Source organism: Piliocolobus tephrosceles, unplaced genomic scaffold (genome assembly GCF_002776525.5).
Source record: "Piliocolobus tephrosceles isolate RC106 unplaced genomic scaffold, ASM277652v3 unscaffolded_20, whole genome shotgun sequence".
In the NCBI taxonomy this organism is placed as follows: domain Eukaryota; kingdom Metazoa; phylum Chordata; class Mammalia; order Primates; family Cercopithecidae; genus Piliocolobus; species Piliocolobus tephrosceles.
The window spans coordinates 2,092,302-2,114,603 of record NW_022302087.1 but is presented as its reverse complement, the minus strand read 5'-3'; the positions used below and the strand labels follow the sequence as shown (position 1 = coordinate 2,114,603).

The following is a 22,302-nucleotide window of genomic DNA, read 5'->3' as shown; positions in this document are numbered from 1 at the left end:
ACGGAGCCCTATGTCTGTATAACTTAAAAGTAAGTTTATTTACAGACAACCTATAGAATGGGAGAAAATATTCACAAACCATTCCTCTGACAAAGGTCTAGTACCCAGAATCGATAAGGAACTTAAATAAATTAGCAGGCAAAAGACAACCCCATGAAAAAGTGAGCAAAGAACACAAATACTTCTCAGAAGAAGACATACATGCTGCCAACAAATATGAAAAAAAAATGGTCCACATCACAAATCACCAGAGAAATGCAAATCAAAACCACAATGAGATACCATCTCATACCTGTAAGAATGGATTTTGTTAAAAAGTAAAAAAAAAAAAAAAAAAAAATGTTGGCCAGGCTGTGGAGAGAGGGACACTTACACACTGTTGGTGGGAATGTAAATTCATGTAGCCACTATGGAAAGCAGTTTGGAGATTTCTTTAAAAACTAAGATTTCAACTATCATTCAACCCAGCAATCCTACTACTGGGTATATACTCAAAGAAAAATCAGTTGTTCTACCAAAAGGACACACGCATCTACATGTATGTTCATTACAGTGTTATTTCCAATAGCGAAGACACGGAATCAACCCAGGTGTCCATCAACAGTGGACTGGATAAAGAAAATGTGGCACACACATACCATGGAATACTACACAGTCATAAAAAAGAATGAAATTGTGTCCTCTGCAGCAACATGGATGTAGCTAGAGGCCATTATCCTAAGCAAACTAATGCAGAAAAAGAAAACCAAATACCACGTGTTCTCACTTATAAGTGGGAGCTAAACACTGGGTAAACATAAACATAAAGATGGGAATAATAGACACTGAGGAATATAAAAGGGGAGAGAAAGGGAGACAAGGGCTGAAAAACTACCTATTGGGTACTATGCTCAATACCAGGGTGACAAGTTCAGTCATATCCGAAACCTCAGCATCACACAATATACCTCTGTAATGATCTTGCACATGTACACCTTGATTCTAAAATATATATTGAAAAACAAAAAGAAGTTTAATTAATGCACAGCACACCATCTCATTGTTCAGGTGTCTCTGGGGAGTGAGGTGATCTAAATAAATCACATTTTTCAGATAACTAAAGTTTATCTTTTTAAGTTTCCAGATCTATTGATTTTAGAAATTTTTAATTGAAATCTTCCTGGAATTAACATACTCAAGAATTTTTAACTATACAAAACAAAGTTTAACATATCTGCCTGGGCGTAGTGGCTCAGGCTTGTAATCCCAGCACTTTGGGAGGCTGAGGCAGGTAGATCACGAGGTCAGGAGTTCAAGACCAGCCTGGCCAAGATGGTGAAACCCTGTCTCTACTAAAAATACAAAAATTAACCGGGCGTGGTGGCAGGTGCCTGTAATTCCAGCCACTTGGGAGGCTGAGGCAGAGAATTACTTGAACCAGGGAGGCAGAGATTGCAGCGAGCCAAGATTGCAACACTGCACTCCAGCCTGGGCAACAGAACAAGACTCCATCTCAGACAAAAAAAAAAAGAGTTTAACATATCTACAGTTACCCAGGGTCAGTAGTTTTTACTCTATGGTATGACGTAACATTATACGAGCTACTAAGGTCTGCATGGGACTATGTGCTCTCTCACACAGTGGAGTCCCAGCGCCCAGAGCAGGGTTTCTCAGTCTATTTGGAGCTATCTTCTGTTTCCTTCCTCCATGGTCAGCTGTCACCTCACTCTGTTCTCTGATTGCCATTCCCTTGTAATTTCTAATCTGCTGCTTTGTTTTTCACGATAGTTTGGGAAAGATTCTGAAATGGGCTCCCTTCTCACTCCTTCCTTCACACTCCTGTTTTTAAAGCAGGAGCTCCCTTTCAGAGTTTTTAGTTGCTGGTAATCTGAATTCAGATAATCATGTCAGCTTAAAGAAATCACAGAAAGTAATCCCACTGGTAAGTATCTCCTACTTACTATGACTACTGAATACTCACTGATGCCGGTGTCCTTACAGTACTGGACCAAGTACTGTCCCATGACTTTTAGTAGATGATTGTACTCTTGGACATTGAGAAATTCCTGTTTATTATGGGATGGTTCCATGACCTCCAAGGGTATATTAACAATTCCAACCACGCCTGCGCCAAGTCTGAGAAAATATATGCATATTTAAATTTTGAAAATTTGGCTAAAGAAAAAAATCAAATATATTCTGGTCATTTGAAATCATTTTTTTTTCCAAAAATAAATTGATTCTGTTGGTCTGGACCATGTCAAAGTTTAACAAGTTATCTAACGACGTTATCACAAATCTGTGGGGATCCCAACATGTTTGGTACCATAATAAAAAAATCACTTTAGTACAATGTTACTGAGTTAATATGACTCGTTTTACAAACCTATCACCTTACATGGAGAGTGAGGGTGGCTGGGAAGGCAAGGCCTTTTGACATTAAAAACCATGGTGCCTTACTGCAATAAACTGGCATAATCTTCTAAATGACAGTGGCCAGAGAACCACTTTCTTTCTCTGCATTTCATCTATCAGATTGGATTTCTCCTCTCCATTGCAGAGGTCCTCGGGGTGCTAAGTGAATTCTATGAAGGAATCACAGAGTTGGCTTATCCCACAGGGTAATGAGTATTTCACTTTAAATCTGCTTGGTGACATAACCTGCTTTGGGAAAGAGTATACAATTGTCTAAGCCTTTAGGCTGCCTTTTGTATGGCACATGTGTCAAAGCCTCACAATTTGGGGTCCCTGCCCATCGTGTTTTGCTACCACTTCACTCTTCCACCTTGCTTTCCTTTCACTATTCATTCTCTAAGTCTAAATTTGGGCTTCATTCTTCTAGAAGGCCTAAATTGACTTCCCCAGTTTGCTTTACTGTCCCTCCTAAATGCTCTTTTTGCACTGGATGCTCACCTCTAACATAACATTCATTCATTCATTCAAGCTCAGCACCTAGCCCTGTTCCAGGAACTAAGAATATGGTGAGAACCAGAAGTATAGGTTCCCTCTGGCTTTGAAGTTTCTCTTTTACAGAAGGGTGGCAGGCATGAAGCTAATAAACAGACAAGTATACAAGATCATTTCAGATGGTGATAAGTGGGGTGAGTAACATAATGCAGGTGCTGTGATATGTGAAGAGTGACAGGTGGGGGGAAGGGAAGGGACCAGTTTTAATAAGACAGTCAAGGAAGACCTTCCTGTGGAAAATACTTCAGGCTCATGGCTGAATGGCATGTTAAGGCCCGCAGTAAGAACATCTGAGGACAGAAGGTTCAAGGCCGAGGAATGGCATGTCCCAAGGTCTCAGTGCAGAAATGAGCTTAGGAGGTCTGAGGAACAGGAAATGCAGAGAGGGTAGGGTATTAGTAGGGGGTGAGGTCCCACAGCCAGTTAGAGGCCAGATAACTGGAAGCCCATGGCAAGCAGTGCTGAGTGCACTGGGATTTAAGCAAGAAATCCAACTAATCTAGGTTTTATAAGATAATTCTTATTTTCACATAATATAAAAATATGCATTTATATGCTTGTCCCTTTCACTTGATTATACATTCCTTAGCAAAAGGGCCATTTATCAGCAGAGCTTAGTATAGTGCCTGGCATACAACACTGCACTATAGGTGCTTATTAAACAAACAATGAATGAATTGCTAATTCCTTGAGAGTGAAGAAGCAAGATAGTAAATGCTCCCTGACCCTTTCTACTGGTCATGATTATCTTGTCTGATCCTGTCCTTTTCTGTGTGTCTCTTCAGGACTCTACATCATTGATGAAAGCAGCCTGAGAAGTTTCAGACCATTGGGAAAGCATGAGAATGTATTACTCTAAAATCCAAATAGGCTAGAGAGTTTCAGTAACATATGATCATACAGGTCACTGGCATGAACTCATACATGTAGGGGCTGCACAAAATGTTAATAGGGTTGCTTTACAAGACTATGGATTTTTCTTTTCTTTCTCTTCTAAAATTTATTTAATATGCTTGTATTATTTTTAAATTGGTAAAGCATTAAAAATTTAAGCCAAAGAGGTGGCACAAGGAATGGCCCCACATCAAGTTGCTCAATCAATGCATTGAAGAAAATTTCCCAAAGTGTGATTTTTCCTTAGGGCATGCATGCATATTCACTGATATTATAAATGAGGCAGATTAATGCCTGCATATCGACAGGAAGGGTGAATAGAGACTATGACACTTGCTCCCACTGTGATTAGTCACTCATCTCACTCCACAGACAGCATCTTACTATAACCTCCCTCTCTCTGCTTATACCTCTGAAAGCAAAAACATACTTACAAGGACTTCAGTTTCAACTGTGAGCCCACTTTTTCATGCATTTTGATCAAACGGTTATTACTGTAAATGAACATTCCAGCTTGGCTTCGGTTTTCCACGTTCACTCCATAGAACAGGGAGAGTGTTCTGGCTTTCTTTAATTCTCTAGAGTTAGATTCAGAAAGTTTAAAAAGTTGTTTATTAAATAAACATATATAGTTTATGAAACTGCTAATAATTAAACTAGAAGGTTAACGTCAAAGGTATATATCCAAATATTTTGCAAAATCTGGTAGGCACACTCAGTTGTCTCTGTATAGCCAAGTATTCTGCATAAACATGATGCTAGTAACTATGCCAGTCAAACAAAAGCATTCACTGATTCAAAAACACGTCTGCCAATTTAAATTGACAAGAACTAGAAAATGCTAAAAGAGTTGTAAAACATTAACTGGTCTTATCGGTACATTGCAGCATTTTTTACAAAATGATGACTTGGCTATTTTAAATTTTAAGTATTTCTAACAGTAGGTGTGATTTCTAAATTTCAGCATCTTCTCAAGTCTCCAGATATCCGACATAGACTGGAATGCTCCAAAAGATATTCTCTGGCTTCCTCTTAACCTTTTCCAAAATACAAGGTAAATAAGTTATTATCATAAAGCAAGTTTACAAGGGCAACAGATATGAGCTCCTGTTTTTCCGACTGACCTTCTATATTATGTTTTGTGTGAGTTTTCTATTAAAAGTATAGAATAGAAATTGAGAAATACCACAATGTGATAAAAACAGTTACAGTACGGAGTTGTGATATAAACATCTGTAATATCAGAGGCTGCTAGAAGCTATGAAAATGCCTAGATGTGAGAGGTAGACTTGGTTTCAGACACAAGCCTGTTTTTGTAATAACCATGGTTGTGCCTCTTAAACTTTCGGTCTCATTTGAAAAATGGGACTAATACCTGCCTAGCCACTTGTGATGTTATAAGAACTAAAAGAAATAATGTTAAATATAAGCCTGGAACAGATTAAGTACATAACAATCATTATTTTCTTTACCCAATCAAGGATGACAACAAAAATAATTCTCCTGCACTCACCCTGTAGCTCCCCTCTCTCCACAAACTTGGTCTTTTGTTTTATGACCACGTGCTATTACATTTGACATAATATACTTACTGGACCAATTAAATGCATCTATCATTAAAGAACAATTATAAAGTTCTATGAGTCCTTCCATGTGGATATGATATATATAGAACATAAGATATGAGTTAATATACTATATATTTATTAAACGCATGTATATCTAAGGTTAAACATATAGGAATCAAACTTTTTCTCAAAAATCACTACTCACTAATGAGATCCCAACTATTCAACAAAAGTACTGACTGTATAAGGGATACCTAAATAGGGTATTACAGTATATGACATAGTCACTCTATAATATTAAATGATATACTGATATTCTTCGATTAAAAAACCCAGCATTTGACCATTAAAACAAGTTCATGGCAACTGGCATTATTATTAATAAAGTGTTGATTGGTCAGTTTTCAAACATTTCACTGTATGAACTATCTCATACAGTGAACTTGTTTCAAGAAGGTTTTTATTTCTAAAGCCTTAGGGCTTCATTTTTAAATTACAATTTCTATGACATTTATTTAAATTTTTCTGGTAAATGCATAAGTAACATTTCACATTTATTTATTGTGATAAATGCAAAAGTGACATTTAAAATTTAAGTTTTGAGGAAAGTTATGGTTGGATGTCAGTGCATGGTTCACAAAAAATAATGTTAAGAACTAATCATACTTCCCTTAAAAATAGTTTCACAAAGGTATCACAGCTTTCAAAGTCCGATCTTATGTGGGCAGCAGTGACTATTTTCAGTTTAACTTGTTTAGCATTTGAGTTGGACAGCAAGTTAATCTTACAAATGTAAATATCTGGTTTTGTTAACATATCCTTGCTATTTTTATTTTAGCGATATATAAGCAATACATTCACGTGAAACATTACTTCCTATCTTAAATTTTAAGCTACTAGACAAAGGGAAGAAACTGGAACCAATTCTCTAGAATTTAAATGGCAAATGACACAGAGGCAAAGTGAGTTATCAGCTGATCCTCCAGGCAGTTCACTCCCTCATCCAGACATCTTCATCTAGCCCAAACAATTAAATGCTGAACTAGTTTTTCACTTTTTTTGGAAGTTTTAACATTATGTAGACACACACGTGTACGTGTAAATATATACTTTATCAATGTTTTACATTGCTTATCTTGGTTTTGGGACCTTGACTATATTAGATTTCAGATTATAAGATGTCACAAACTGAAAAAAAATTGTCACAATAACCACTAAATCTACCTACTTAGAAACCAGAATTTGTTTTAACACAGTACAGAGGATTCCTGCAAACAAAAAAGCTTATGTCTCACCTTTGTTTTTCTCTAAGATTCTTTTGCTTTGCTTCTACATCTTCCAGAGCTCTCTGTAATACCTCCTGGAGAAGTGCATTGGTTAGGAGAGAACACAATGTCACTGAATTAACAAAAAGCAAGTTGATATTATCCTATTATACAAATGTTTCAAGCATAACAACAGCTCACATTACCTAATGCAATTCTACCATCGTAGATTCTCAATACTTGATAAATTATTCAGTTTCAACACCTTAGAAGATAAACCAAATCTTAACCCACTATTCTCTTTTGTACATATTCAGATTATCCTCTCTGCCTTTTAGAGAAAGAAACTTTGTTCTCCATAATGGCACAAAGTCTTTGACGAAAACTTGGGTGAGTTATTTAGTGTACCCAGGTTCTGACTTTTGTTTGTGAGAACAATAAATGCTCAATTATGTGACCACTAAGTGTTTTTGCAGGAAAAAAAAAGATAATTGAGAAATTTGGTTAGTAGCCAGCAGAAAATATCTTCTTCATATCGAATTCTGGATACCTCTAATATTTCTCAAATTTTCCCTTTATAGGATACCCCATGCCCAGTTAACTTTCTTATTAACACTTTTGATTTGATATACCAACTCATTCACTACTCTAAATCTGGTACGCTCCCTCTAACCAAGCAGAAGAGAAATAATTCATGATTGTTGTTCTCAGGCATCAGAATAGCCTCTTAACATGCTTCATCCTCCTGAGGTGAAAGGTGGGTATCTCTTTTGATGTATGGTACGTCACTGAATGAACACTATTTTCACTGAATTTCCAGTAAAAGAAAGTGGAAAATGGTTGGCAAGTATTCCATTTAAAATTCATCTGTCCAGAAGAATTTAAGAGGTCAAAAGTTCAGGTCATTCTGCTTTGCTCTCTTCTCTGCCTTAAAGAAACCAGACTGCATCAGATCAACAAAGCAAATTGGTCAAGGACTTCCCTACCCTGCCTGCCCTCAGAGCACAGAGCAGAGGCAGGGAGAAGAAATAGCAGGAGGCAAAAAGGAAGCAAGGTCCTGACCCATTAGTCTTTCTCTGGACTCTCAAACATATAAAGCAAAGGGAAATGATTTCTTAAAAACAAAAGTTTAAAAAGCTTAAACTATTAAAAATCAATAATCAGTAACAATAAGATAGGTTTACCTTTAATTTAAAAAATGAAAAGAAAAAACTAAGAAATTGGGGCAAGCCATGGACAGAATTAGCTTTGGGGCATTACCACGAACTACTCTTTGATGTCATCCTTTACTCAAGACCTTAGATGTGAAAGATCTTTATCAGACACAGCCTTGGTCCTGGAAAGTTAAATGGCAAAATCACTGAAAGGATTCATACATTCAGTCTGTAGAAGAGGATGAAGAGAAGGTGAAGTACGGCATTTTACCTCCATATTCCTACTTATCCTTTTGCATGTAAGCAAATAAATATGTTGCTTAATGATTCACCATCGTTTAAAGCTTCACACCATATTTTTGGTAAGAGTTAGCAAACTTACAATACGTGTCTTGCAGCAATATTCTATTTCTCTTAGTTGCAATGCATTATAATTAATAACAATAGTTCTTTTTAACTTATCTTACTCATGGGCATATTGTTAAGAATTACAAAGCATGTTTATGAACTGTGTGGAGCAACTCATAATAAAAGAGCTTTGGAAGCTGAAAGCATTGTTATTAATATTCATAATTACAGTATATAATTCCTAGCACTAGCAGGAAGGAGTGCTTATTAGACCTTTCCTTGCTTTCCTCATTTATTTAGGTCCACAGGGAGCTATAATTTGAATAGATATTTTCAAGGAGACTTGATAGGCTAGTTTTTTCTTCTGCTGGCTTTTCATTATTTTTTCCCTTTCTCCTGTTACTTTCCTTTCTATTTTAAAGAAATTGCTTGTGATGCTCTGCCCCATTTCAAATTCACCCCATGTTCTGTTCATCTTTTGTCTCTGCCTCAGCCTTGCCCCCACTTGCTGAGTTTCTTCTCCTTTCTCTGCACTCATCTATTCTGTTGACCTGAGTTAAAATCAACTTAATCTTCTGAGCTTATCTGTGCTTAAAAGTTTAGGAAGTAGATGATAAGAGACAACTATGCACAGGAAAAAGCAAATGACACAATTTGCCATTTAATAAGACTACTCTCTTTACATGTCATACCTTGGCAGAAGATAAAGAGGTTGTGTCACACTGGTTTACTTTGATTTGTGCTTCTTTCAATGTGAATTCAGCTAGAAGTAGAAGCTGAATAGTTATAATATAGCAAAATTATTTCAAGCAATTTTAAGTGAGTATTTTCCATACATACAGCATGACCAGTGAAAAATGGCATACAGACCATGATCTCAGAAAACCCTATGTTCCTCTTATAACTTTTACACATTTTAAATCTTCCTTCTATTGGGCTTTCATTTAAGTATGACAATTTATAGGACATAAATATACAAATATAAATTCAAAAGTCATAAATGAGTTTTTAGCTGACAGAAAATGCTTTAAAATCCACAAAATATAGACGTAGAGCTACTACTCACTCCCAGATACTGGGGAAGAGAGCTTTGTTCCTGCAATAGGAGGAGTGAATATGTAGAACATCCTTCTGAAAGTAGATGCAGTGCAGGGATCTAAAATGACCTAACACAGTGCTATGACAAGCAGGGTTATTTTATTTTTTAAAATAGAGACACAGTCTCACTATGTTGCCCAGGCTGGTCTTGAACTCTTGGTCTCAAGTGATTCTCCCACCTTGTCCTCCCAAAGTGCCTGAATTATAGGTGTGAGCCACCATGTCCAGACAGACAAACAAGGTTTCTAACAAATATCAATCTAGTTTGAAGTGTGTTCAGGATCATAGTTACAATAATAAATAATATCATGAGTAAACAAACTCAGAGATTGAAAGAATGTGTTTTGAAGTTCCACAGAGACAGAAACTACAATTAATTAATTGTAGTAGCTCCTACAATGCCTGGAGCAATGTATGTCTCAGAATCAGTGCACAATTAAGATTTGCTGAATGACTGAACAACAATGATGTAGGCTACAGGTAATCGCATACCAATCTTTACTGCTTCTTCTGCCTTTTTAACTTCATTTTTAAATGCTCCTTTAAAAGAAGATGTGACATAAAGATACTTTCTGAAAAGAAAGAAAAAAGAACATAATCAAGTCAGACTATCATTTTAAAGTACATAAGGCAATATTCTTTAGTAAGACTATATGCTCCAGAGATACACAATTATTAAGAAAGATTCATCGAGTGAGTTGCATCCAGCTAGTAAATTAGCAAACTTTATACCTAAGCGAAATTCCTTGCCTTTCGCTACTTAGAAATGTTGCTTTTGTAAGGAGACTTCATGAGAGTGATAAGAAAATCTGCCCACACAAATGTTCACTTCGACATCTAAAATAGGATAATTTTCTTTAAAAAATTTTATGAAGTTGTTCCCTTATCAAAGTTTCTGGTTAATATGCATAGCCCTCTTACTCAGATTATCATCAACACTGGATAAACTACTTCTCCTAGTCCCAAAACAATTATCTTTAACGGCGATGCTCAGAAACACACATTCATGTATCATTTTAAATTACCAAAAGCACATTTTCTACTTTATTGATTGAGAAACCTGTTTTCAAGGTCCATTGTTTTAGTGATGGCAAAGATGCTCTAGAACAATAAAGGAAAAAATATATACATGTATATATCCATAAACTCAAAGAGAACAAAGCACAGGTGAGAAAAGCTCTACAGAACCTGAGGTTCTCTGAATACAGTTGAAAGTATGTGCATCTGTTACAGAAAATTCCCCAAACTGGGCTTTAAAACATTGGTTTAAATCATCATAGAGAGAAAAATTCTAGAATAATATTTGGTTTGAGAATGCTCAAAGCTCTGTAAACTCTAAATGTACATCAGTAAGAAAACAGTTAAATAAATCATAGTGCTATGCAATATATTTAACAATGACAAAGTCTCCAAGATATAACTGTAAGAGAAAATAACAAGTTGTATATAATTTTATGTTTAAAAAAATCTGTGGCCGGGCGCGGTGGCTCAAGCCTGTAATCCCAGCACTTTGGGAGGCCGAGATGGGCGGATCATGAAGTCAGGAGTTCGAGACCATCCTGGCTAACACGGTGAAACCCCGTCTCTACTAAAAAATACAAAAAGCTAGCCGGGCGAGGTGGCGGGCGCCTGTAGTCCCAGCTACTCAGGAGGCTGAGGCAGGAGAATGGCGTAAACCTGGGAGGCGGAGCTTGCAGTAAGCTGAGATCCGGCCACTGCACTCCAGCCAGGGCGACAGAGCGAGACTCCGTCTCAAAAAAAAAAAAAAAAAAATCTGTATGTGCATGCATGCATGTGCACATATACGAAACTGTGTAGAAAACAATCTGGAAAGATACTTATTAAACTTCTAACAGAGATTCCCCTTTGGGGAACATTACAGATTGCTATAGCACAGAATGAATGACAAGTGGTAAAAAGGGCTTTTGGTTATTCGATTTGTTCCCCCGTATCTAATTCTGTATTGTATACATTTTTATTAATTTTACTACTTTTATGAGGAAAATAGAACCCTTCTCCATCAAGAGAAATAAAAATATGAAGAAACACTAAGTACCTTTCAAGGCTTTGTGCTGAAGAAGTATGGAACATAACTTAATACAGCATTTTGGGTGACTGGCTTGATCAGAACAACTTGCAGAAATTTAAACTTTCATTTGACTTTAATTTTCACACTTAAAACATTTGTTCAAAATACTCTGGCCAATATCAAATACAGTATTTTAAAATTTAAGTTGAAAAAAACAGACTTCAAGTAAAGAAAACTACAGTTCTGAACTTTTATTAACACAGAAAAAAATTAGCCCCCAGTTGTAAATCATAACTACATTGTAGTATTCAATCATAATTCTTTCTTTTAAGAGTTTACCTGGTTTAATTATATTGTAAAAATAATTCTAATCCTTAATTATTCTTTACAACATGTAATTAGGCAGGATCAATAATTTTCTGGTTCATATAATATCGATAGGTAGAGATGTGGATGTCCAATAGACCTCCCAAATTTAGTATGTCCACTATGATATGAAGAGAAGTCCATCCACCATTCCTCCTAACCTCTACATGTGCACCTTCCCTATCATTCCCAAGATTTTGTTCAGGATAAAAATTTAGAAGGCCTTCTGGACTCCTCAATTTCTCTCCACTCCATATCCAATTCATTGGCAAGACTTGTTGGCTCTATCTTCACAACGCATCTGTAATCCAGACACTTTTCATCCCTTCCACCATTACCACCTGAGCTCAAGCTCATTTCTCTCCTAGAATACAGTAATAGTATCTATCCTACCTCAACTTCCCTCCTTTCTTCTTGTCCCATGAAATCAGTTCTCTACTCAACAGCTAGAATAATCTTTTAAAAACGTAGATCAAGTAATGCCACTCCTCTGCTCAAGTTATTCCATTCTCAATACAGCCACCTCTTCGTGTCATGTTGCTTCAGGCCTTACCTGATCTGACCAATCTACTTCAATCTGTTTTCTGTGTTCTAGCTAGACTAGCCTTTGATTGCTGTCTTTGCACTTACTGTCCCCTTCTTCTGGAACCATCTTCCTACAAAATTATTGCATAACTCACTGTGCTACCCACCATCCAAGATGTCTCCTGTGTTTTTTTTTTCCTCCTGGTATTAATGCCTATGTGTGGTGCCCCCACCGCAACACTAAATCTAGGCTGACCTGTGGCATGGCAAAAGTGATGGTCTGTCACTTTTAAAGATGGGTTCTAAAAGGTTGCAAATTCTACTTTGTTCTCTTGAATTGCTCACTCTGATAGAAGTCAACGATTATGTCATGAAAATACTCAGGTGGACCTGTGCAATGGACCTTTGTTAAGAGGAACCAACTTGCCCCAAAAGACATACACACTTACATGTTTATTGCCACATTATTCACAATGGCAAAGACATGGAATCAATCTAGGTGCCCATCAATGCTGGACTGGATTTTTTAAAAAGTGGTACATATACACTACAGCATACTACACAGCCATAAAAAAAGAATAAAATCATGTCCTTTGCAGTGACATAAATGCAGTGGAGACCATAATCTTAAGTGAATTAACACAGAAACAGTAAAACAAGTACCTCATAATCTCATTTATAAGTGGGAGCTAAACACTGAGCACACATGGACATAAGCATGGGAACAAAAGACACTGGGGAATACAAGACGGGGGAGGAGGGAGGCAGGGATGGGGGTATGGGTAGAAATCATCCATTTTGGGTATCATGCTCATTAGCTGGGTGACAGGATCCATACCCCAAACCTCAGCATCACACAATATACCCATGTAATAAACCTGCACATGCACCTCCTGTATCTAAGATAAAAGTTGAAATTTTTTAAAAAAAGAATTACCTGATATTATATCATCCATTTTAATTTACATGGTGTCTTTCTTCCCCCACTAGAATATAAGCTCCATGAGGGCAGGAATTTTCTCTTTTTTGCTTTTTTTTTTTTCTGAGATGGAGTTTCACTCAGTCGTCTAGGCTGGAGTGTAGTGGTGTGATGTCAGCTCACTGCAACCACTGCCTCCTGGGTTCAAGCGATTCTCCTGCCTCAGCCTCCAGAGTAGCTGGGATTACAGGTGCAAGCTACCATGCTCAGCTAAATTTTTGTATTTTTAGCAGAGATGGGATTTCACCTTCTTGGCGAGGCTGGTCTCGAACTCCTGACCTCAGGTGATCCCCACCTGCCTCGGCTTCCCAAAGTGCTGGGATTACAGGTGTGAGCCACCATGCCCAGCCCAGGAATTTTCTCTTTTTGCTTTTGCAAAATGTCCAATGCCTACAAGAGAGCCTTGCACATAGTGGTCATTCTATCCACTTGCTCTTACGCATTTGTATAATAACAACTACTACTGGTTTACAAACATTTCAGAAACCTTACTGTTTTTATGTTTAACATAAAACACTGTTTTATTTTAGTCTTCATAATAACCTCAGTGGCAGAGGAATTCCCAATTCACAGTGGAGGAGAGTAAGACTCAAGTAATTGCCAAAGGTCTACAACTAGTAAATGACAAAACCTAAATTCATATCCAGGTTTGGCTAATCCAAATTTTGCTTCCAACTATTATACTGTAATAAAAGATTAAATAATTCAGTACTGTAAAAATTCAAAAATGGACACATAACATGCATGGTATACAAAAGAATCACTGTTCAAAAATTACTAGTCTGATGGGTGGGTGGGGTGTTAGGGTATGGAAAGCATCCCTAAATACTGAATTCTGTTTCAGAAGTATAGTGTTGCAGAGTATTCAACAACAGAACATAGCGTTAATGTCCCTGAATAACTTAAAAAGGACCATGAGATTCCTCTGAATGCAGGGTAACACCCATCCCAACTCGTTTGGGCTCCTTTCAGCATCATGGGTCTATGGTTAAGCAATGTTAATGAAGAATGTTTGTTGCCTACGATCAAGTAACATAACCATATAATAATTTGTCTTTATTATATAAACAATATTTAAGACTCCAAGAATTATAGACTTTTAAAATGTTTAAGAGACCTGAGAAATCACCTAGAAATTTTTTCCAAAGTAATAATTTCTTCCATGATCTAGACTCCTCCAGAGACAAATTTGCACTCATCTTGGGTGGGAGTCCGTTCCGTTGCAATACACTCGAATGGGAAGCAGCCATCACTTGATATAAGTAAGTTAGGTAGATTACACTCAATTTACTAAAATTCCCTCAGAAAATAGAGACAAATCCACATTTTCCATGGGCTAAAACTATTTTTTACCCAAACTCACCGAGAGAAATTTAATTTGAAAAGATTGGCTATATTGATTGATTCAGGAGACACTTGGCGCTCCCCAGAAGAATAAGACTGATGAAAAGGAAACACTGCTTTGATATTTATTAGGAAATGAATGCACTGATTTATAGGGAAAGTCTCAGGATTGGAATATTTTATTTTCGAAAGATGATGGGCAGTATAATTAGAAATCAAAAGTAAAGCTTTTGCAAAATTCATTGGTGTGTGCTCAGGGAGTACGATGCAGAGATCTATAATTTTAGTATTAATATCTTTAGGAGTGACTGCAAGGCCCCTCTCAGGACAGCTACTGCATTTTCATGCAAATAAGACAAGATGACAAATGTAGACATATTATAAAGAGTTAATGTGCTATAGGAGAAGCAGCATTGAATTTGGATTGTTAAAGAATTTAGAGCCAGAAGATTTGAGTTCTTCTCTAGTTTTAACATTTCCTTATCTCTAAAATGATGATGATAACCTAACACACAGTCTTACTGCAGAAATCAAATGAAATAGTTCAGGTAAAAAGGCACATATATAGGCAGTGTACACAACTTAAATGTTTCTCCCAATAGATATCAAGGTCCTCAAAACAAGAATTAATTTTATCTTTTTTCCATTTTTCCACAAGTTATTGGGGTACAGGTGGTGTTTGGTTACATGAGGAAGTTCTTTAGTGGTAATCTGTGAGATCCTTGTGCATCCGTCACTCAAGCAGTATACACTGCACAATATGTTGTCTTTTATTCCTTGGCCCCCTCCTATTCTTCCCCCCCCCAAGTCCCCATAGTCCACTGTATCATTCTTATGCCTTTGCATCCTCATAGCTTAGCTCCCACATATAGGTGAGAACATACGATATCTGACTTTCCATTACTGAGTTACTTCACTTAGAATAATAGTCTCCACTCTCATCCAGGTCATTGCAAATGCTGTCAATTCATTCCTTTTTATTGCTGAGTAGCATTCCATTGTATATATATACCACAGTTTCTTTATCCACTTGCTGACTGATGGACATTTGGGTTGGTTCCATGATTTTGCCATTGTGAATTGTGGTGCTATAAACATGCATGTGCAAGTATCTTTTTCAAATAGCTTCTTTTCCTCTAATCTCAGACTCACAGACAAATCTGATAAATGTTTGGCACGTAAATGAAAGACTACCCAGAAACCACAATAAGAAAATGACCATTGTGATGGCATGCATAGTTGGATAAAATGGATTTTATAATATGTAAATATAAACTTAAAGGCCGGGCCTAGTGGATGGCCAGGCATGGTGGCTCATGCCTGCAATCCCAGTACTTTGGGAGGCCAAGGCAGGCGGATCACTTGAGGTTAGGAGTTCGAGACCAGCCTGGTCAACATGGTGAAACCTCAACCCTACTACAAATACAAAAATTAGATAGGTGTGGTGGTGCACGCCTGTAATCCCAGCCACTCAGGAGGCTAAGACAGGAGAATCACATGAACCGGGGAGGCAGAGGTTGCAGTGAACCAAGATTGCGCTACTGTACTCCAGCTTGGGTGACGAGAGAGACTCTGTCTCAAAACAACAACAACAAAACCTTGAAAACATTTATGTTAAAGTAAAAAAACATATAAAATATAAATCAACCAGATACATATTTATAAATATATTCATTCTCTATGTATAATATAAGCATGTACATATATGGTTTAATAGTTCAAATGTATTGTGTAAACAGAAGATATATGTGAACTGCGATCATTTAGTGGAACTAATTGTTGTCAAAGCACCTAAAATTCACTGAAGTAAAAAACAAATTTCTTTTTTTTTTTTTTTTTTTTTGAGACGGAGTCTTGCTCTGTCGCCCGGGGTTGGAGTGCAGTGGCCGGATCTCAGCTCACTGCAAGCTCTGCCTCCCGGGTTTACGCCATTCTCCTGCCTCAGCCTCCGGAGTAGCTGGGACTACAGGCGCCCGCCACCTCGCCCAGCTAGTTTTTTTTTTTGTATTTTTAGTAGAGACGGGGTTTCACCATATTAGCCAGGATGGTCTCGATCTCCTGACCGCCAGGATGGTCTCGATCTCCTGACCTCGTGATCCGCCCATCTCGGCCTCCCAAAGTGCTGGGATTACAGGCTTGAGCCACCGCGCCCGGCCAAAAAAAACAAATTTCTACTCGGGGTGATGATCTAACTTAGCATGCTCACTGCAGTGTGCTTCTATTACTGCCAAATATTTGTTCACATCCAATTACTCTTTAGCAAACCTTCCCGGATGTGGTTTAAATTTTGTTTATAATGTAAAAATCTTACTATCAAAGTCAATGTCCTCACTTTGACAACTTTAGGGAGCACATCGATTTTATAAATAAAAACTCCGCGCAGATAACTGAAGAAAGATGAGTTACCTGGGTCTGTAGAGGCAATAGCAAAGATGTTTAGTCGTAACTCTCTTGGCTTGAATGAATATTCTCATCCATGGGTTAAAATATAGAACAGATGTGTAGGCTCTGAATGACCACCTGGCTGGGAAACTGAAATAGAAAATACAAAATGTCACAATACAGAGGACACAACAACTACATCTCTTCGAGAAGAAATAACATCAGACTATCAGGTTATTATTGTTACTACAAGAAGCTTCAGGAACTTTTCTTCTAAAACTAATGACACCACAAACACCAGCAAATCTCACAACACTCACTTCATTAAGGAGGCCTCTAAACACAGGCCCAACACAAGTAATCTACACTTTGGTTAGAACGGAACTTTTGTTGGCAACCAACTGACTCTAAGAAGGCTTATATCAGCAATCTAAAATACACCTTCCATTAAAGTTGTTGACTTAGGAGAACAAAGTCAAGTCAAATAAACAAAACAATCCCTTGTTCAAACATAACAAAAAGAATCCAGGCTCACATGAATAAAAAGCATTTCCATCAAGTCCTTATAAACAGAGAAATATAGTAAAAATGTTTCCTTTGCTTTTAAAATTATGATCAAGAAACATAAAATTTCATTCCATAAGAGCAATAAGTATTAAAATAAGTATTTATGGCCAGTTGAGGGGAAGCATCGGACCACATGATAATGAAAAAGGAGAAAAGAGAAAAATAAAGGATGGGAAGGCAATAAAATGGAAGCAAAACCAATGTAAATAGCCTATGAAGAAAACTACCCTTGTAAAGCTGCATTTTGGGAAATTACCATGTCATTGTATACTTATAACTCCAGGGAACTTCTATATTAAAGTCCATTTATGAACTGTAAATCCTCTCCAATAAGATAGGAAATAAAGATCTACAACAAGCCCAGCCACGCTGAAGAAGCGATGCTCTTTACCACTCGGTCACAGAAAAGGCCACTCTACAAGGTCAAACGGAAAGCAGAGAGCTGTAAACCCATCATTTTTACACTTGTACCTCAGTCCAGAATAAGACAAAGATGATGGGAAAAAAATGTAAGGCCTGTCTAAGGGGGAACTACTCAACAGGTCAACACTATTGCCAGTAACTCAGTAAGACAGGCAGAGCTCCAAGAAATTTTCAAAAATGAAGATGAAGCCATAAGAAATTCAAGAATTGCCTGGTTGGTTTTAAGTTCCTTCAGGCAGGATCTGAAGCTCATTAAAAAGTCAGGAATTTATTTTAATTGTTCCAAAGGAAATTCTCTGAAATAAATCTCGAGCAGAATTTTCTCAGTATAAATTACATATTAGTATCTAGTCCATCATTCTTATTCCCTAAATATTAATACTAATGTATTTTTTAATGTAACAAAATAGGCTGTCTGTATTTGGGTGTTGCACTACAAATACAACAATGTGGTTGCTTTTAGTATACCCGGAACTCCACAAATAAGTATGTCCTCACCTGATAAAAGAAACAGAAAGAAGTCACCTTGGGATCCTTGCCATTATTTAAATCCTTTCTGGATCTCCTGATTTTAAATTGCTCTTAGAACTGGTAGCTCTTTCTTTTGACTCTCTTCAAAACTGATACATCTTTATCATTTGAAGGTAAAAGTCAAAAGTAATTCAGAGACAACTTTGAGAATTTGAGAAATACGGTGAGAGATACAACCAGCTAAACAAATTTTGGCTAAAAAATATATATATATACACACATATATATACACACACGAATGTGCTATGAGGATGCAAAGGCATAAGAATGATACAGTGGACTTTGGGGACTTGTCGGGGGGAAGAGTGGGAGGGGGCCAAGAAATAAAAGACAACATATTGTGCGGTGTATACTGCTTGAGAGATGGATGCACCAGGATCTCACAAATTACTACTAAAGAACTTCCTCATGTAACCAAACACCACCTGTACCCCAATAACTTATGGAAAAATAGAAAAAAGATAAGATTAATTCTTGTTTTGAGGACCTTGATATCTATTGGGAGAAACATTTAAGGTGTGTACACTGCCTATATATGTGCCTTTTTACCTGAACTATTTCATTTGATTTCTGCAGTAAGACTGTGTGTTAGGTTATCATCATTTTAGAGATAAGGAAATGTTAAAACTAGAAAAGAACACTAATCCTTCTACCTTTAAATAGCCTAATTTATTCACTCATTCAGTAACTAGTTATAGGTAAATATTCATAGCATGCATGTTGGGGATCCTCAAAGTCTCCCCTATGTTAGGAAATTCATTGGAAGGACTCACGGGCCTTAGCACACGATTGTACTCATGGCTTCGACTTACCACAGTACTGTAGTGAAGACACACAGTGGCTCACAAGGGAAAAAAATAGGTGGAGTCTGGAGTAATCTATCTGCTAGCTTTCCTACATCCTCTTCTCCTTATGAAAGTTCACACAGAGCATACTTTTCTCCCAGCTATGAAAATGCAGCAACATGTGTATGTTTCCATCTAGGAAAGCTTATTAGAGACTTAGCATCCAAGGTTTTTATCAGGAAGCTAGCCACACAGGCACCTTCAGCCTAGCATGTAGCAAAGTTCCAGAGTACCAGAAGGAAAGGAGGTTTGCATATAAGCCATATGGTTTGCACAGTCTAGCACAGCAAGCCACTGTTATCAGCTAGGATAGGTTTTATGTCATTGGAGGAAACTGTTTACCAGGCAAGTTCCCAAAAGTTGGGGCCACAGACCAATTTTACAAGCAAGCCTTTCTAAGAGTAGACACCTGCTATGTTAACCTTTTTTTCTCACATGCCTACTTTTGGAAGTTCCTGTTTATTTGTGACAAATAGAAGGCTACTACCTCTTATTTACGGTGTCTTTGATAAAAAGAGACAAAGAGGGCTAAATATAAAAGATGTAAGTGAAATGGACCACTCCATTATACATGTCAAACTTTTTTATATGATGCATAAGATCCTTCACGGTCTGACCCCCACTTAATTCTCCAGCCTCATCTCTTGTCTTCAATCTGTCCATTCAGGACCATTCTCAGTTCTCCAGCCATGTAATCATGCTTTCTTACCCAAGGCTGGCATGTTCAGTTCTTCAGCCACTCTTGCTGGGTGCACCCCTTTTCACCCTGCGGTATACAACCTGAAATTGCACTTCCTTTCAAAGCCTTCCCTCAGCCCTGAGAGAGGTCAAGTGCTCTCCTTTGTGCTCCCCTTCCTTCTGTACTTCCCCTGTCAAAGAACCTGCCACTCAGCACTGTCATCCTCTGTCTGTGCATCTGCATCCCTAACTGGCTGTGAACTCCATGCAGCTAGCGCACTCATCAATAAAAATATGTTGAATAAATGACAATCATTCAAGACTTCCCTGGCTTAATTTGGAATAAACAACAGAGGGTTCCTTATGTAAGAAGGATATTTTAATGAAGGATTATCCTCAATGGCAATACTACCAGTCTTTACAGACAAAGCCATCCACTTAGGAAAGGGAGATAAAAATATGCTAAATAGTCAGGGTATCTTCAGAAGATGAAAGGAAAAAATACTATTATTCCACACTCACCAGGAACTGTTTCCATGATGTATTCTTCAAGAGTTTTTCTTCCTGTTTCCTCCTAAATACCTTTCTTTCCTCCTAAATACCTTCCTTTCTCTCCTTACACTTTGCCAGAAGTGTTCACATCTCTGTCTGTCTCTCTCATTTTCTATGTGACTGGCTATGATAAGAAACTGAAGAAAAGAAGAGACAGAAAAAAACCCTACAACACACACACACACACACACACACACACACCCCAGTCATAGGACAGATGTGGGGAAAGAGGACAGTGTTTCAAGGCAGAACCTGGCTTCATAGTCTGTGGATATGATAGGAGGGCATGGAGAAGAATCGATGCTTTTGTCCCCTGCTCAGCACTGGGAATTTTTAACAGTCTCTAATTTAGCCCCTACCTGTGGCTGTGCTCTCTGTGTGGCCTCTTTCTTCTCCCAATCTGTCCACAGTATTCTGCTGCTGTTTCAAATGCTGCTCCATGTGCCATGTATCATGGGTGGATCAGTGTGTTGCAGTCATCAAACTGTGTTAAGGGCAGTGAAGGAGCCAGAAAGTAATGTTCTGTGGCCAAGCCCACATTTCCTTATCTGCTGATTGAGACTCTCTGTGGCTGGAGTCTGGAAATGTGAGGTTTTTAAAGCTACCCAGGTGATTCCTTTGACTCTGCCAGGTTTGGACACCACTGCCTAGCTGACCTAGTGGACACAGTGGTATGTAAGGCAGGTTGCCACAATGAGGGGAAGAGAACAGTCTCTCACAGGTGTTTGGACCTAGATACCAGCTGAGAAATACAACCCCTACATTATCCACAGTGGGCACACAGACAACAGACCCCCATCTAGCCCAACAACTGGGCTACTTTTATAAGGTCCTGGGTTGAGAAAATGCCTCTAACCTGCAGACTAAATTAGGTTCCTTTTGCCATATCTCAGAAGTGCCATATTTTTATTCATGAAAATATTACATAACCAAAATTGTTTTCTAAATTACTCAAGTTCTTAAAAATCTCTGAAGACATTTTGAAGTTGAAATTAACAGGGTTTGTATTATCTTGAAAATAAACAAGCGCATAAAGATTTTTAACTAGTTTAAATTCTGAACTCTGAAGGGGGTAACCAAATTTAATATTAGGGTAGCTTATACCTATGAGAAACGTCAACTCGAAGAGGTAATTTTTTTAAAAAAGTTACAAGCTACACAAAGTAATGAAAGTGCTTCTTTTGTGACAACCACGGTATGGCAAGCAGCACATTAGAACAATTTGAAGCTATAACTTTTGATGTGTTCCTGGGCAGCTCAGTTAAGACATAAAAAGTAGAGACATTATGGAATGCTGCCCAATGACTGTCAATTTAGAAACATGCTGGCAACGTGGCACCTAATTTTAAAACATTACCTAGCACAAAATTTCAACTGCATTACTCTGTATTATATCATCACTCTCAGAGCTGTTTTTTGGATGGGTTTTCCTAGCTGCCTGAGATCGATCCTAAGCCATGGCGGATTTCAGGGATGTGGCAAGCCTCTTTGATGACAGCCAATTGCATGGCATGCCTTTTTCACTAGGGGCTGTGCTTTTTTCTAGTTTCTTACAAAGTTGAGTGATTAATATTTATAATGTTTTGAAGATAGTTAAGTCACTGAAAGTAACATGAGCATACAGAAATAATATGCAAAGGAGACAGGGTGAAATGGACACATGGTACTGACCTCCAAAAAGGGAATCAAGAAAGATGATATAAGGTGTGATCTAGCCTTCACAGTTTGGAACCTGAAAGAGATTTCAAAGGTAACAGAAGTACTTTACAAAATATTTTAAATTCCCTCTCTCACCCTAATGAAGCTCT

At 37.6% G+C, this 22,302-nt stretch overlaps 1 protein-coding gene across 2 annotated transcripts in view; it reads right to left on the bottom strand.

The window, feature by feature from the left end:
- MORC1 (MORC family CW-type zinc finger 1) overlaps nucleotides 1-22,302 on the bottom strand; it is a 175,596-nt gene that overhangs the window by 105,537 nt on the left and 47,757 nt on the right. For both annotated transcript variants that reach the window (XM_023210742.2, XM_023210752.1), the window contains exons 9-14: nucleotides 16,923-17,048; nucleotides 9,766-9,845; nucleotides 8,868-8,938; nucleotides 6,704-6,768; nucleotides 4,275-4,418; nucleotides 1,961-2,115 (exon numbers count right to left, since the gene is read on the bottom strand). In XM_023210742.2, coding sequence (XP_023066510.1) covers nucleotides 1,961-2,115; nucleotides 4,275-4,418; nucleotides 6,704-6,768; nucleotides 8,868-8,938; nucleotides 9,766-9,845; nucleotides 16,923-17,048 — 641 coding nt within the window. The remainder of the gene's footprint in view (nucleotides 1-1,960; nucleotides 2,116-4,274; nucleotides 4,419-6,703; nucleotides 6,769-8,867; nucleotides 8,939-9,765; nucleotides 9,846-16,922; nucleotides 17,049-22,302) is intronic.